The sequence below is a fragment of the Mustelus asterias genome, chromosome 23 (assembly GCF_964213995.1).
Source record: "Mustelus asterias chromosome 23, sMusAst1.hap1.1, whole genome shotgun sequence".
Taxonomy (NCBI): domain Eukaryota; kingdom Metazoa; phylum Chordata; class Chondrichthyes; order Carcharhiniformes; family Triakidae; genus Mustelus; species Mustelus asterias.
Window position 1 is genome coordinate 40,058,611 of NC_135823.1, and position 16,123 is coordinate 40,074,733.

General features: G+C 44.6%; 1 protein-coding gene across 1 annotated transcript in view; it reads left to right on the forward strand.

The window, feature by feature from the left end:
• Nucleotides 1-16,123, forward strand: part of LOC144510662 (3-phosphoinositide-dependent protein kinase 1-like) — a 94,363-nt gene that overhangs the window by 62,542 nt on the left and 15,698 nt on the right. The window contains exons 2-8 of the mRNA XM_078240349.1: nucleotides 3,636-3,932; nucleotides 9,408-9,450; nucleotides 10,346-10,483; nucleotides 10,690-10,834; nucleotides 14,275-14,372; nucleotides 14,768-14,843; nucleotides 15,935-16,003. Coding sequence (XP_078096475.1) covers nucleotides 3,636-3,932; nucleotides 9,408-9,450; nucleotides 10,346-10,483; nucleotides 10,690-10,834; nucleotides 14,275-14,372; nucleotides 14,768-14,843; nucleotides 15,935-16,003 — 866 coding nt within the window. The remainder of the gene's footprint in view (nucleotides 1-3,635; nucleotides 3,933-9,407; nucleotides 9,451-10,345; nucleotides 10,484-10,689; nucleotides 10,835-14,274; nucleotides 14,373-14,767; nucleotides 14,844-15,934; nucleotides 16,004-16,123) is intronic.

Genomic DNA, 16,123 nt, shown 5'->3' on the forward strand with positions numbered 1-16,123 from the left:
TACCTCCCTTTCCGAATAGTGGGCTCCCATTAGCTACCCTCCAATCTGTGGGAAGCAGTCTAGAGTCCAAAGAATTTTGGAAAATGACCACCAATGGATCCATTGTTTCCAGGCCCACTTCCCTATGTACTCTGGGATGAAGATTCTCAGGCCCTGGAGATTTATCCATCTTTAATCCCATCCATTTCCCCAAAACCATTCTCTACCACTTCTGATTTCCTTCAGCTTCTCAATAAAACTTGTTTATCCCAGAAACTTCTGGTACATCATTCATGTCTTCCTTTGTGAAGACAGATGTAAAGTACGAATTTAGTTCCTCATCCATTTCTTTGGTCCCCATTATAAATTCCCCCATTTCTGACTGTAAGGGGCCTACATTTGTCAATCTTTTCATCTTTACATAGAAAAACTTTTACAGTCAATTTTTATGTTCCCCACTAGCTTACTTTCATACTCTATTTTTCCCTTCTTAATCGATCCCTTGATCCTCCTTTGCTTAATTTTAAACTACCCCCAATCCTCCGGTCTATTGCTTTTTCTTGTCAAGTGGTATGCTGCTTCTTTGAATCTTATGCTCTCTCTAATTTCTCTTGTAAGCTATGGTTTAGCCACAGTTCCCTTAGCACTCTTGTGCCAAACCGGAATAAACAACTTTTGGGGTTCACCTATTCGTTCCTTAAATGCTTGCCATTGCCTGTCCACTGTCTTTCCTTTCAGTAATATTTCCCAGTCCATCATAATCAATTGATCATTCCATCATAGTTACCTTTATTGAGATTCAGGACCCTGGTCTCAGAATCAACTATATCATTATCCTCCTTGACAAAGAATTCGATCACATTATGGTCACTCATCCCCAAGGGTTCTCTCTCAACTAGATTGCCAACTAATCCTTTCTCATTGCACAATACCCAGTCCAAGATGGCCTGTTCCCTTGTTGGGCCAGAAAACCATCCCATATACACTCCAGAAATTCCTCCCCTATTGTACTGTGACTAATTTGACACACTCAATCTATATGCAGATTAAAGTCACCCATAATTACAGATGCTCCTTTAACATATGCATCTCTGATTTCCTGTCTAATGCTATTCCCAACATCACCACAACGGTTTGGTGGTCTGTATACCACCCCAACAAATGTTTTTTGCCCTTTGGTGTTTCTTAACTTGACCCATACAGTTTCCACATCGTCTGTGCTAATATCTTTCCTCAATATCATATCAATATCTTTAATCAACAATGGAACTCCACCATATTTTCCTTTGTCTGTCCTTCCTAAACACTGAATAGACCTCTATGTTTAGTTCCCTTCTTTGGCCAACTGTATGATACCTTTTATACTTTTCCTAAGGCTTCGTGCTAAATAATACCTGCTGGTCTGACTTTTGTCAGTTTTGGATACAAGAGTAAGGTACCACTGGAAGATAACGGCTTGTATAACCATATCCCATTAAAATGGGTTAATGCCTTTGGAAGAGGGTAGAAATTCTCTTCAGTTACTTGAACCCGGACGAGCACTCAGATCCTGTGCGGACCAGCTGGCAGGGGTACTCGCAGACATTTTTAGCCTCTCCTTGCACTGATCCGAGGTCCCTAACTGCTTCACAAAGATGATCATCACTGTACCAAAGAAAAGCCAGGCAGCGTGCCTTAAAGACTATTGCCCGATGGCTCTGACATCCATCATTATGAAGTGCTTCAAAAGGCTAGTCATAGCACGATCAATTCCGGCCTCCCAGACTGCCTGGATCCACTACAGTTTGCCTATCGCTGCAACAGGTCCACAGCAGATGCCATCTCCCTGGCCTTGCACTCAACCCTGGAACACCTGAAAACAAAGACACTTATGCCAGACTCCTATTATTGACTGCAACTCCGCCTTCAACACCATTATTCCTACAAAACTCATCTCCAAACTCTGTGGACTAGGGCTCAACTCCTCCCTCTGCGACTGGATCCTAGACTTCCTAACCCACAGACTGCAATCAGTAAGGATAGGCAACAACACCACCTCCACGATTATCCTCAACACCAGTGCCCCACAAGGCTATGTCCTCAGCTCCTTATACTCTGTCTGTGTGGCCAAATGCCACTCCAACTCCATTTTCAGGTTTGCTGATGACAGCACTGTAGGTGGGTCAGATCTCAAAGAATGATGACATGGAGTACAGGAAAGAGGTAGAGAATCTGATGAATTGATACGATGACAATCTCTCCTTCAATGTCATCGACTTCAGGAAGCATAGTGGAAGACATGCCCCTGTCTACATCAAAGGGGATGAAGAAGAAATGGTTGAGAGCTTCAAGTTTCTAGATGTCCAGATCACCAAAAACCTGTCCTGGTCCCTCCACATCAGCACTGTAGTTAAGGAAGCTCACCAACGCTCCTACTTTCTCAGGAGGCTAAGGAAACTCAGCATGTCTGCTATGACTCTCACCAACCTTTGCAGATGCACCATGGAAAGCATCCTTTCTAGATGTATCACAGCTTGATATGGCTCCTACTCTGACCAAGGCTACAAGAAACTACAAAGGGTTGTGAACGAAGCCCAGTCCATCACTCAAATCAGCCTCCCATCCATTGACTCTATCTACACTTTCCACTGCCTCGGAAAAGCAGCCAACATAATCAAGGACCCCATGAACCTCAAACACACACTCTTCCACTTCTGTCAGGAAAAATATACAAATATGAGGTAATGTGCCAACCAACTCGAGAACAGCTTCTTCCCTGCTGCCATCAGACCTTTGAATGGATCTACCTTATATTAAGTTGATCTTTCTCTACACCCTAGCTATGACTGTAACACTACATTCTGCACCCTCTCCTTTTCTTCTCCCCTATGTACACTATGTATGCTTTGTCTGTATAACGTGCAAGAAACAATACTTTACACTGTATGCCAATACATGTGACAATAAATCAAATATTGTTTATACTTCTAACCTGGTCAGATTTTTATGCAGTCCGACAGAGGAAGCACTTAAGTGGGAATTCTGGAATTGGTGACCAAGCTTTAGCACTTCCTGATTCAAGACTAGTACTGGCAGAGGCCGGTACTCCAACATACTGCTTCCTACTTCGACTGGTGTACCAGGTGCTCTTCCCTCCATCCTCCAAATCCTGATTGGCAATGTTGATGTTGGACAAAAATGAGTTTTGGTTTAATAAATTTATATGTGTAATTGAATCCCATGCAAAGAATAACGAGTGGACATGATATTGATCTGTGACAGTGCCCCCACCCTGCCAGCAGGAAGAGAACCTGGCAGGAAAACAGACTTGTTTTGTTACTATTCTCATTGCCTGTAGATGGCAGCAGAGGATCTTCCTTGTTCTAGTGTGTTGTCTCCATTTTCCTCTCCTGAGTATGAGTATTTTTTCTAGTCAGGGAGTCATGGGGCTGTTACTAGTGAATACCGGAGCGTTTGGGGTATTGTCATGACTTTGTTCTGTCGTTCTAATATGACCTGTGCAGAGGACAGGGTTTAGTGGATGGTTACGTAATGACTCATAATTTGCCTCTGTGGTTTACATGTGAAGTCGCACGATGCATGTCTTGACCCTGTGCCCTGTGATTTGTTTTTTTGTTTATTGAACTTGTAAATTTTCTTTTTGCTTCATTTTGCAGTATGATGCTGTTCCCATCCAATCTAGTGTGGTCCTCTGCTCATGCCCATCTCCATCCATGGTGAGGAATCAGTCCGACTCCAACGCACGGCCTGCTATCTCTGGTATCACCATGGACAGTAGTGCAGGCGATACTGGACCAGTGGTGAGCTCTTTACCACAGCACATGGGACAGCGGCAACAACCGACAGCACAGTCCCAGCGGCAACCGTCGACGGGGCACACTCAGCAACCACGGAAAAAACGGCCCGAAGACTTCAAGTTTGGCAAGATTCTTGGGGAGGGATCATTCTCAACAGTATGTATTTGTATATTGCCATTTTTAATAGCTGCATGTTTGGCTGTATATCAGGTTAACTGTATTAATTAGCATTCTCTCTGCTGCCTTCCCCATCTTCTTTCTCTTTTCCCCACCAGTATCCATTTGCTGGCCTGTCATCCTTCTGTACTTTTCTCTCTTGTACACGGGGAAGGACCTTCAAACAGTTGGGGATAAACCTTTATTGGTCTGTTACCAGTAATTCAGATGTATGAGCTAATGAGTGACAGATGAATTGTTTAGCTGGTTAGCTTACTTCACTGTAAAGCACTCTCAATCAATTGAAGACTGGCCCAGCACTTGAGAGCCAAGTCTAGACTGACACCTCACTGTATTTGCCTACACACATGATAGCATTTCAAAAATAATCCATTTGTTCTGAAGTACATTGGGAAATCCTGTGGACACAAGCTTTACACACAGGTTGCTGGTACTTTCTTCAGATAGCCCTAATTTTTTCCAAGTTTTGTGTTAATTATTTGAAATTTATTTGAAGGAAGGCCAGATTTACAGAAGTCCACAGAACAATGTAACCCACAAATGGATATGTTGGTGTGTTGAGCACAGGGAGTGGCCAAGATCTTGGTTTGAATGCAACAGAATCTCTGGCAGCATTGTGTGATTTGTTTAATGGATATGGCCTCAAGTCTTTGCTTATAGCAGGATTGAATGGGTACCTTAGCAAATCTCCAGCAAGCTATCTTAAAATTGGTTTATGCTGTTATGATTTATTGTCTTGCCAGAAAGTGAGCAAGTCCTCTGACTGAGGAAGTTTTAAATAGCATGTGCAAAACTTAAATGCCTTTTTGCTGTTCTGACTGCAGGTTGCTTTTATGGAATGCAACTGATCAGGATTAAGTGTTGCATACTATCACCTGGGAAGGTTTTGCTTATTTGCTGCTTTTGAGCTAAATTGGGGGAAGGCTAATTACAACAATATTAGGCAGGAACTGAAGAATGTAGTTTGCGGGCAAATCAACATCTGGCCTGTGGGAGGCTTCCAAGTGTAAATTGATAGGGATTCAGAACCGGCACATTCCTCTAAGGATGAAGGATAAGCATGGCAAGTTTTGGGAACCTTGGATAACGAGAGATGTTGTGAGCCTAGTCAAAGAGAAAAAGGAAGCATTTGTCAAAGCTACGAGACTGGGAACACACTAAGCAAGTGTGGAGTACAAGGAAAGTAGAAAGAAACTTAAGCAAGGAGTAAGGAGAGCTAAAAGGGGTCACGAGAAAGTATTGGCCAGCAGGGTTAAGGAAAATCCTGAGGCTTTTTATACATATATAAAGAGCAAGAGGGTAGCCAAGGAGAGGGATGGCCCACTCAAAGACAAGAGAGGGAATCTATGCGTGGAGCCAGAGGAAATGGACGAGGTATTAAGTGAGTACTTTGCGTCAGTATTCACCAAAGAGAAGGATTTGGTGGATGATGAGTCTGGGAAAGGATGTGTAGATAGTTTGAGTCATATTGAGATCAAAAAGGAGGTGGTATTGGGGTTCTTGGGAAACATTAAGGAAGACAAATCTCCAGGGCCTGATGGGATATACCCCAGAATACTGAGGGAGGCAAGGGAGGAAATTGCTGGGGTCTTGAGAGAAATCTTTGTATCCTCACTGGCTACAGGGGAAGTCCCAGAGGATTGGAGAATAGCCAACGTTGTTCCTTTGTTTAAGAAGGGTAGCAAGAATAATCCAGGTAATTACAGGCAGGTGAGCCTTACACCAATGGTCGGGAAATTATTGGAGAGGATTCTTCGAGACAGGATTTAATAGAACATAGAACAGTACAGCACAGAACAGGCCCTTCGGCTCACGATGTTGTGCCGAGCTTTATCTGAAACCAAGATCAAGCTATCCCACTCCCTATCATCCTGGTGTGCTCTATGTGCCTCTCCAATAACCGCTTAAATGTTCCTAAAGTGTCTGACTCCACTATCACTGCAGGCAGTCCATTCCACACCCCAACCACTCTCTGCGTAAAGAACCTACCTCTGATATCCTTCCTATATCTCCCACCATGAACCCTATAGTTATGCCCCCTTGTAATAGCTCCATCCACCCGAGGAAATAGTCTTTGAACGTTCACTCTATCCCCTTCATCATTTTATAAACCTCTATTAAGTCTCCCCTCAGCCTCCTCCGCTCCAGAGAGAACAGCCCTAGCTCCCTCAACCTTTCCTCATAAGACCTACCCTCCAAACCAGGCAGCATCCTGGTAAATCTCCTCTGCACTCTTTCCAGCGCTCCCACATCCTCCTTATAGTGAGGTGACCAGAACTGCACACAATATTCCAAATGTGGTCTCACCAAGGTCCTGTACAGTTGCAGCATAACCCCACGGCTCTTAAACTCCAACCCCCTGTTAATAAAAGCTAACATACTATAGGCCTTCTTCACAGCTCTATCCACTTGAGTGGCAACCTTCTGTGGATATGGACCCCAAGATCTCTCTGTTCCTCCACAGTCTTCAGAACCCTACCTTTGACCCTGTAATCCACATTTAAATTAGTCCTACCAAAATGAATCACCTCACATTTATCAGGGTTAAACTCCATTTGCCATTTTTCAGCCCAGCTTTGCATCCTATCTATGTCTCTTTGCAGCCTACAACAGCCCTCCACCTCATCCACTACTCCACCAATCTTGGTGTCATCAGCAAATTTACTGATCCACCCTTCAGCCCCCTCCTCTAAGTCATTAATAAAAATCACAAAGAGCAGAGGACCAAGCACTGATCCCTGTGGCACTCCGCTAGCAACCTGCCTCCAGTCCAAAAATGTTCCATCCACCACCACCCTCTGTCTTCGATCAGATAGCCAGTTACCTATCCAATCGGCCAACTTTCCCTCTATCCCACACCTCCTTACTTTCATCATAAGCCGACCATGGGGGACCTTATCAAACGCCTTACTAAAATCCATGTATATGACATCAACTGCCCTACCTTCATCAACACACTTAGTTACCTCCTCAAAAAATTCAATCAAATTTGTGAGGCACGACTTGCCCTTCACGAATCCGTGCTGACTATCCCGGATTAATCTGCATCTTTCTAAATGGTCGTAAATCCCATCCCTAAGGACCTTTTCCATCAATTTACCAACCACCGAAGTAAGACTAACCGGTCTATAGTTACCAGGGTCATTTCTATTCCCTTTCTTAAACAGAGGAACAACATTCGCCACTCTCCAGTCCTCTGGCACCATCCCGTGGACAGTGAGGACCCAAAGATCAAAGCCAAAGGCTCTGCGATCTCATCCCTTGCCTCCCAAAGAATCCTAGGATATATTTCATCAGGCCCAGGGGACTTATCGACCTTCAGTTTATTCAAAACTGCCAGTACATCCTCCCTCCGAACATCTATTTCCTCCAGCCTATTAGCCTGTAACACCTTTTATTTATTCCCACTTGGAAATAAGTGGACATATTAATGAGAGGCAACATGGTTTTGTGAAGGGAAACTTGATCAAGTTTTTCGAGGAAGTGATGAAGATGATTGATGAGAGTAGGGCAGTGGATGTTGTCTACATGGACTTCAGTAAGGCCCATTGACTAGGTCCCTCATGGTAGACTGGTGCAGAAGGTGAAGTCGCATGGAATCAGAGGTGAGCTGGCAAGGTGGATACAAAGTTGGCTCGGCCAAAGAAGACAGCGAATAGCAGTGAAAAGGTGCGTTTCTGAATGGAGGGCTGTGACAAGTGGCGTTCCTCAGGGATCAGTGCTGGGACCTTTGCTGTTTGTAATATATATGTGATTTGGAGGAAAATGTAACTGGATTGATTAGTAAGTTTGCGGACAACACAAAGGTTGGTGGATTTGCGGATAGTGATGAGGACCATCGGAGGGTACAGCAGGATATAGATCGGTTGGAAACTTGGGCGGAGAGGTGGCAGATGGAGTTTAATCTGGACAAATGTGAGGTAATGCATTTTGGAAGGTCTAATACAGATAGGAAATATACAGTAAATGGCAGAACCCTAGAATATTGATAGGCAAAGGGATCTGGGTGTACAGGTACACAGGTCACTGAAAGTGGCAATGCAGGTGGAGAAGGTAGTCAAGAAGGCATACGGCATGCTTGCCTTCATCGGTCAGGGCATTGAGTTTAAAAATTGGCAAGTCATGTTGCAGCTTTATGGAACCTTAGTTAGGCCGCACTTGGAATATAGTGTTCAATTCTGGTCGCCACACTACCAGAAGGATGTGGAGTGTTTGGAGAGGGTACAGAAAAGATTTACCAGGATGTTGCCTGGTATGGAGGGCATTAGCTATGAGGAGAGGTTGGAGAAACTTGGTTTGTTCTCACTGGAACGACGGAGGTTGAGGGGCGACCTGATAGAAGTCTAAAAGATTATGAGGGGCATGGACAGAGTGGATAGTCAGAAGCTTTTTCCCAGGATGGAAGAGTCAATTACTAGGGGGCACAGGTTTAAAGGAGATGTACGCGGCAGATTTTTTACACAGAGGGTGGTGGGTACCTGGAACCCGTTGACGGGGGAGGTAGTGGAAGCGGATGCGGAAGTGACTTTTAAGGGGTGTCTTGACAAATACATGAATAGGATGGGAATAGAGGGACGTGGTCCCCGGAAGGATAGGGGGTTTTAGTTAAGTCGGGCAGCATGGTCGGTGCAGGCTTGGAGGGCCGAAGGGCCTGTTCCTGTGCTGTAATTTTCTTTGTTCTTTGAGAGTTGTACTGAATTTGGGGTGGGAGTGGTCCATGAGATGACTACTGCTGGGAGAAGATAGCAGTTAATCCCTATTGCCTCTGTTCCAGTACCTGAGAGAATCCTCACCTTAATACTAAGGTGCTGTTAATTAATTAACCAATAATGATGGCTGGTAGATGGGTAGAGTTCTTTGCAGGTGCCTCATAAAACTTTCAAACCAATGTCAGCTTACCCACATTCTAGTAAGCTGTGCAGTTCCTGCCAACAAACTCCCAAGTACTCCACATACCTGGCATCAGTCATGGGGTGCATCCCCTACTCATCAAACATCTCAAGAAGGAATTCATCATAACTCAAAGCTGACCACTGGAATGTCCTTTTGTCCATGTCAGGCCTTTCAATCAAATCGAGTGCATCAGGAGACGAGCACAAAAGCAGAATACTGCCAAGGCTGGAAAATTGAAATAAAAACACACAATGCTGGAAATACTCGGCATGTCAGGCAGGGCTCTGATGAGGGGTCATTGCTTCAAATATTCGAGCACCATTCTGGTGGCTTTGAGCACATAATCCAGGCTGATACTGTGGTAAAGTACGAAAGGAGTGTTACAGTGTCAGATGTGTAGTAATTGTGTGTCACTGAGTTTAAAAAGGGGAGCAAAGCCTTTAATGTGGAGAGAAGGAGTCTTGCCTTTGGCATTGAAGCATGTAAATGAACACTTGAGGTTGCCTTTTCGAAATGGATTTATGCAGTATGTGGTTGATTGTTTTATTTGTTTCTATGCAGGTTGTATTGGCCCGCGAGCAATCAACTGGTAAAGAATATGCTGGTAAGTAATGGGTTTGTGAGGTGGTTTTGGGCTGTCGACCCCATCGTGGCTCTCACACGGCTGTGGTCATCTTGGGGAAATTGCTTTCCAACTTACATTGGCTGAGTAAGATCTCAAAGTCCTATACGGGTTTTTGAAACTCCCATGGAGACATTGTGGAGTCATATACACATTGAGGCACAGGGATGATGTGACTTGGGCTTGGCCACGCTGCTGAGTTTTGGATCTTGGTCACAGTAAGGGCCTGACTCTTTCCTTCCCCTGTGCTATATCGCCCTGAGCTCAGAAGCAAACTAAAGGCGAAGTATGAAAGGATGCATGATCTCAACCCTGACAGGTTAAGAGCAGTGTTTCCAAGTGCCTGTAAGCAAGTTGAATGGCCCTGGGTCAGCATAGTAGAGTGACAGATAGTGGGAGCATAAACTTAAAACTTGTTTGTTTCATTTTGTTTAGTTGGATGGTGCAAGAGCTAAGCATTTCCCTGTCAGGAAAATGTGTGAATGTTTGTAGTTTCCTGCTGTTCTGCTAAATTGAACGGAAAGTTATCCCCATTTATGGTATTAAGTGAAACAAACCACCTAGCGTTAGCAGATGTTAGCTAGGCCAGGAGCCAGCAGTTATTATTGGCCTGGGGTTTTCGTAGTCTACGGCGTGAAAATTGTCCTGAGTTCTCTTATCCCTGTCCTGTGACCCCCAGTGGGGAAATGTGTTCTGGGTATAGATCGGATTGGATTCCACTTTGAGCTCCCCGTGGTTTGTAGACAACCAGCACAGGGTTGTTGTTACCTTTGGAGCTGTGTACCGGTAAGGATCAGCAGCATCAGTAGAAAACTAGAGTAATCTGTTTCTAATTAACACGCAGCTTCAGTGAAGAACTTCCTTTGTTGTCTTGCAGTTAAAATTCTGGAGAAGCGTCATATCATTAAGGAGAATAAGGTACCATACGTTACCCGAGAGAGGGATATCATGTCTCGCCTGGATCACCCCTTTTTTGTAAAACTCTACTTCACTTTTCAGGATGATGAGAAGCTCTGTATCCTTTGTCTTTATGGAACATTCCAGTCACTGCTTAAAAAAAATGCCAGGAAGTCATGCACTTGACAATCATTTGCAAGACGGGCAGCAGTTGTCAGAAGCACAGCCTTGCATGAATTTATATTATTATTAAAGAAATACAAATTGAGTTTTTTCAGTCTGTGTTTATTGTAGAGCACAATTTAGTCCTTAACTTCATTGCAGATTTTGGCCTTAGTTATGCTAAAAATGGAGAGCTGCTTAAATACATTCGTAAGCAGGGCTCGTTTGATGAGAACTGCACACGATTTTATTCTGCTGAAATTGTTTCAGCGCTAGAATACTTACATGAGATTGGGATCATACACAGGTAAGGAGTTTCAATACTTTTGTCTATCGATACAAAAGGAATTTGCTTTCAGTGGGTCACTGGATTTCAGTTGAGCCATACAAACTACAAAGATCCTTTTAACTTTCCAGTCTGCATTATAGAATTGGTACAGAAGAAATGCAAGCCTGTATCCCTGAACCTAATCACTTTCCGGCAACTCCTGCCGGAGAATGTACCTGTGTTGAGGGCAATGGAATACGCTGCCAATTCTTAAAATATGGGAAAGCATCTAACACCCAAGTTGTGCCTCCCTACTGGTGGTTTCAGGTGATGAAGGCTGGGTTCCACCATGCTAACTCAGTAAATTAATTCTTCAATTCAGATGCAAGCCTGGCTTTCATGATCTGAACTTAGGATCAAAAGCTTGCATTGTATACACACAGCAGTCAAAGATTAAGGTACTTGACTGGAAAAGAATTTAAATTAAGTAAGGATAAATTGTGATTGAAAATTGATCCAGAGTATCACCCATAGCCATAGATGTAAAATCTGGAGTTCTTTGGGTGAATAACAGAATTTAACTGAGGCTCTCCGTCATCTGACAAATCTAGGACACTTAATAGAAAATTGAGTTGAATATGATAAATCCAGAGGGTTAGAAAAGTCAAAAGCAGACGTGAAGGACTGGGAAAAGCAAGGAAGTTAACAAAGGATTTTACCACCAGTAAAGAAAAAGCAGTTGATTAGATATGAGAAAATAAATCTGGGTAATGGGATAATAGTGAGGGCTTTGCCTTGGATTTCAGAAGAATATGATAGTGGGATTGAAAAGGTATGAGTGTGTGAGATTGAGGTCAGAGTGGGGAGAGAATGCATTGGAAGTGGAACTCCTCTGATACAACTGTTGAAATATTGTGGCTGCTGAAAATCTGAAACAAAAATCGAAAATCCAGGAAATCCGGTCAGGCCGCATCTGTGGAAAGAGAAAAAGAGCACATTTAAGCTCTGTGACTTATGTCAGACTGGACAAAGTTAGTGATGTAACAACTTTTAAGCAAATGCACAGGGTAGGGATAAAAGTAGGGAAGGTCTGTTTTTTGGTGAAAGGCAGGAGAGTTTAATGAGAAATGGTAAAATGGGATGATAATGGGAAAAGTAAAGAAGAAAAAGGTGGTCTAGAGGAACTGTAAGTGGCAGAAGCATAAACATTACCAGCACCTGCTGCCTGAAAAGATGGGGTCAGTGGTTATGATCTTAAAATTGCTGAACTCTGGAAAGCAATAAAAGTACCTAATCGAAAGATTAAGTGCTGTTCCTTGGAACAGTATAGGATGCTGGGGTGGAAATCTCACTGTGGGAATAGATGGAGAATTAAGATGACAAATACTGGAAGCTTGGTCATGCTTACAGACTGTTGAATTCCTCCACTCAGTCCACAGGGTGGACAGACGGAGCTGGTAATGATTCTGCTGTTGCCATGTGCAGCCACATTTTATTGTGCGTGTGTGTCGCCCCCTGCCCCATCTCTCACTCTCATTAACGTTGTCCATGAATGCTGAGTATTTCTAGCATTTTCAGTGTATATTTCTTGCTATTCCATAGAATGGCACTTCAACCATTTAGCTGTTGATTGCTGGACTTGGTGAAAAGGCATTGTAACCACTACTGATCCCTCACTGAACATTAACAAAACAGGTTTCCACTTAGAGTCAGCAGTTACCCACCATATTGCTGCTCAGCATTTAAAGGTCAAGAATGGCCCACACTAGATAATTGTTCAAAGATCATGCTCTTGTTGCTAAAGCCCTGCCTCATCTCCATGTGTGCATTTGAAACCTGGGTGTCTTAAGACTGAAAAATCCTCCCATCCCACTTATAGTTGTTGCGACTGATCCTCAAAACATATTGAGGCCTACAAAAGAAGATGTTATGCTACTGCTTTTCCATCAGTGGGGTATCTGCCCATTACTACAGTGTATATGTAGGCCATGCATCCCTACTCCTGAGTCAGAGACATTACACTGAGGGCAGCAATATATGAGACATTCACTGCTATATCCTGACGTGTTATGACTGAATTGCATGGTGCCCTTAAATTGAAGAACATATGTAATCATAAAAGGCCAAAGAGAAGCAGAAGTCAGGAAGGGAACTGGAATGGTTGGTGAGTGCTCAACGCAGATGCGTAGTTTGTTTTTGTTTGAAAGGAAAGAAATGTAGCAAAGGCCAGAGAAGTTTTGAGGAGAGCAAAGCTGCCTCTGGGGGTAGTGAGACCCTACTCCCCCTCTGGGGTAGAGGGGACCCTACTCCCCCTCTGGGGTAGAGGGGACCCTACTCCCCCTCTGGGGTAGAGGGGACCCTACTCCCCCTCTGGGGTAGAGGGGACCCTACTCCCCCTCTGGGGTAGAGGGGACCCTACTCCCCCTCTGGGGTAGAGGGGACCCTACTCCCCCTCTGGGGTAGAGGGGACCCTACTCCCCCTCTGGGGTAGAGGGGACCCTACTCCCCCTCTGGGGTAGAGGGGACCCTACTCCCCCTCTGGGGTAGAGGGGACCCTACTCCCCCTCTGGGGTAGAGGGGACCCTACTCCCCCTCTGGGGTAGAGGGGACCCTACTCCCCCTCTGGGGTAGAGGGGACCCTACTCCCCCTCTGGGGTAGAGGGGACCCTACTCCCCCTCTGGGGTAGAGGGGACCCTACTCCCCCTCTGGGGTAGAGGGGAACCTACTCCCCCTCTGGGGTAGAGGGGACCCTACTCCCCCTCTGGGGTAGAGGGGACCCTACTCCCCCTCTGGGGTAGAGGGGACCCTCATTATATCTGTGACTTAAGGTGGAGGAGGCGTTGGTGAGCTCCTAGTCAGCCCTTTTGACTTTGCTCCTTGCTTCCTGACCAATTTGTTTTCTGGTGAAAACCTGACTATAACAATTAAAATTTGGGGGTAAAAGGTGAAGTCGGGCAAGACAAATAGTGGACTAATGGAAGTTCTTCCGAGAGGAGCAGTATAAATCACTTCAGGGGGCAACGTGGTGTGATGGGGAGAGCAGGATGAGACGCATGTTTGAGAAAGTGAGTAGGTTTGGTTGAGCTGAGGTTAGCTTTTTGTACCTTTGCCCAGCCATAAACTTCAGATGTCGGATTAGTTGGTTCAGAGTGGCACAGTGGTTAGCACTGCTGCCCCTCAGCACCAGGGACCTGGGTTCAATTCCGGTCTTGGGTGACTGCCTGTGCGGAGTCTGCACGTTCTCCCCGTGTCTTCGTGGGTTTCCTCTGGGTGCTCCAGTTTCCTCCCACAGTCTGAAAAAAGTACTGGTTAGGCGCATTGGCCGTGCTAAATTCTCCCTCTGAAACCGATCAGGCGCCGGAGTGTAGCAACTAGGGGGCTTTCACAGCAACTTTCATTGCAGTGTTGATGTAAGCCTACTTGTGACACAAATATAATAAATTCTTTGTGATTTAACCTTATTTTTAAATGATTTCAGGGACCTTAAACCAGAGAATATTTTGCTGAGCGAGGACATGCACATACGGATCACCGACTTCGGAACAGCAAAAGTATTATCTTCAGATAGTACGCAAGGTGCATAATTAACCCTTTCCTGTCTTGTCGGTGGAAAATTTGTATGCAAAAATAAACAACCAAACAAGTCCTGGGAATAAATCTGCGGAGTTAGCGTCAGGCACTCCAAACCGAGCCAGTTTGGATGCTGACCTCCATAAATCTCAGCATTTGCAAAGTGAATCTGCTCCTAAGAGTTGAAAAGATGCTGGATAAATACAAGCCTTGGGTGGTATTTTGACAACAGAAAGCGCCTTTGTAAAATTTGGGCGCTTGCTTTTGTTCAAACCTGTGTAATTTCACTAGCTGCCAACTTGAATGTAAAACACTGGGATAAAAGTACAGAGTGTGGTGATTGAGTGTACCGATTATTCTGTAAGCATGTTTCACAACTTTGTCTTGCTTTGGTATTGCAGCACGAGCAAATTCTTTTGTTGGAACAGCACAGTATGTTTCACCAGAGCTTCTGACGGAGAAATCAGCTTGTAAAAGGCAAGTGGAAAACCACAATGCATATCTGTGTTGATACTGGTACTTCACTTTAAACCTGACATTTTGCAAATGATTTCCCCCCCCCCCCATCCCCACCAGGAATGGTGCTGACAACTTCATGGGGTACAGTTTACAGCTGCTGAGCACCCTCTGGTATTGCACCCAAATGGCAAATAACAGTAAGACCCTCGGCTATGGTTGTGTTCTGAAAACCATGGTTTGAAATGAAACAACCTTAAGTGAACATTGGTTCCCATAGGAGTCAACGTTGAAGTTGGAGTTGGGTTCTTTTCTTGCCCGAAAAAAAGGTGCAGGTTGGAAGACTGTACCACACGTTCAGCATTGTGCATTCCCAACTGAAATAAAATACATCACTAAATATAAAAGAAATACAATATACAAATTAAGTTAGTTTTATACAGTTCTGGACTCACCTTAGTAAAGTGCACAATACTGGAGATTGACCAGACTCCATCTAGCGGCAGAAGTTGGTTGTTGCAGTTAGAAGCTGCCTGCACTGATCAGCTTCTGCCACTAGGTGGAGTAGAGGACTTGATGTGACCTCGGGCAAAGCCAGGATCAGAGCCAAAAGCAGGAGTTGGGAGCCGCTGAAGAACAGACCTTTTATTTGTTATTGTCACAAGTAGGCTTACGTTCACACTGCAATGAAGTTACTGTGAAAGTCCCCTAGTCGCCACATTCCAGCACCCGTTCGGGTACACTGAGGGTGAATTTAGCATGGCCAGTGCACCTAACCAGCATGTCTTTCTGACTGTGGGAGGAAACTGGAGCACCCGGAGGAAACCCACGCAGACACGGGGAGAACATGCAAACTCCACACAGACAGTGACCCAAGCCAGGAAGTCGAACCCGGGTCCCTGGTGCTGTGATGCAGCAGTGCTAATCACCGTGCCACCATGCCGCCCAATCTCCAGGAATTGGGTAGGAGCAGAGGCCAGGATGATGCTGCTACTCCAGCTCAGTCCCTCATCCCTTTCAGGCTATTCACAGAGCAGCCAATTGTTTCACCTTTGTTGAAATACATGTGCACAGATCGATGACCTAACCTTTATTTTTCTAATCCCCTACAGTTCTGACCTCTGGGCTCTTGGCTGTATAATATACCAGCTAGTAGCTGGATTGCCACCATTTAGGGCTGGGTAAGTTATTGAGCCTGTGAGTTGGATGGCTATTTGGTCCATTATATTTAAACTTGTCAATACTACTAATCAATTTTTTTATTTTTTAAATACTTCACATTAACCTGGCTGAAGGTACTC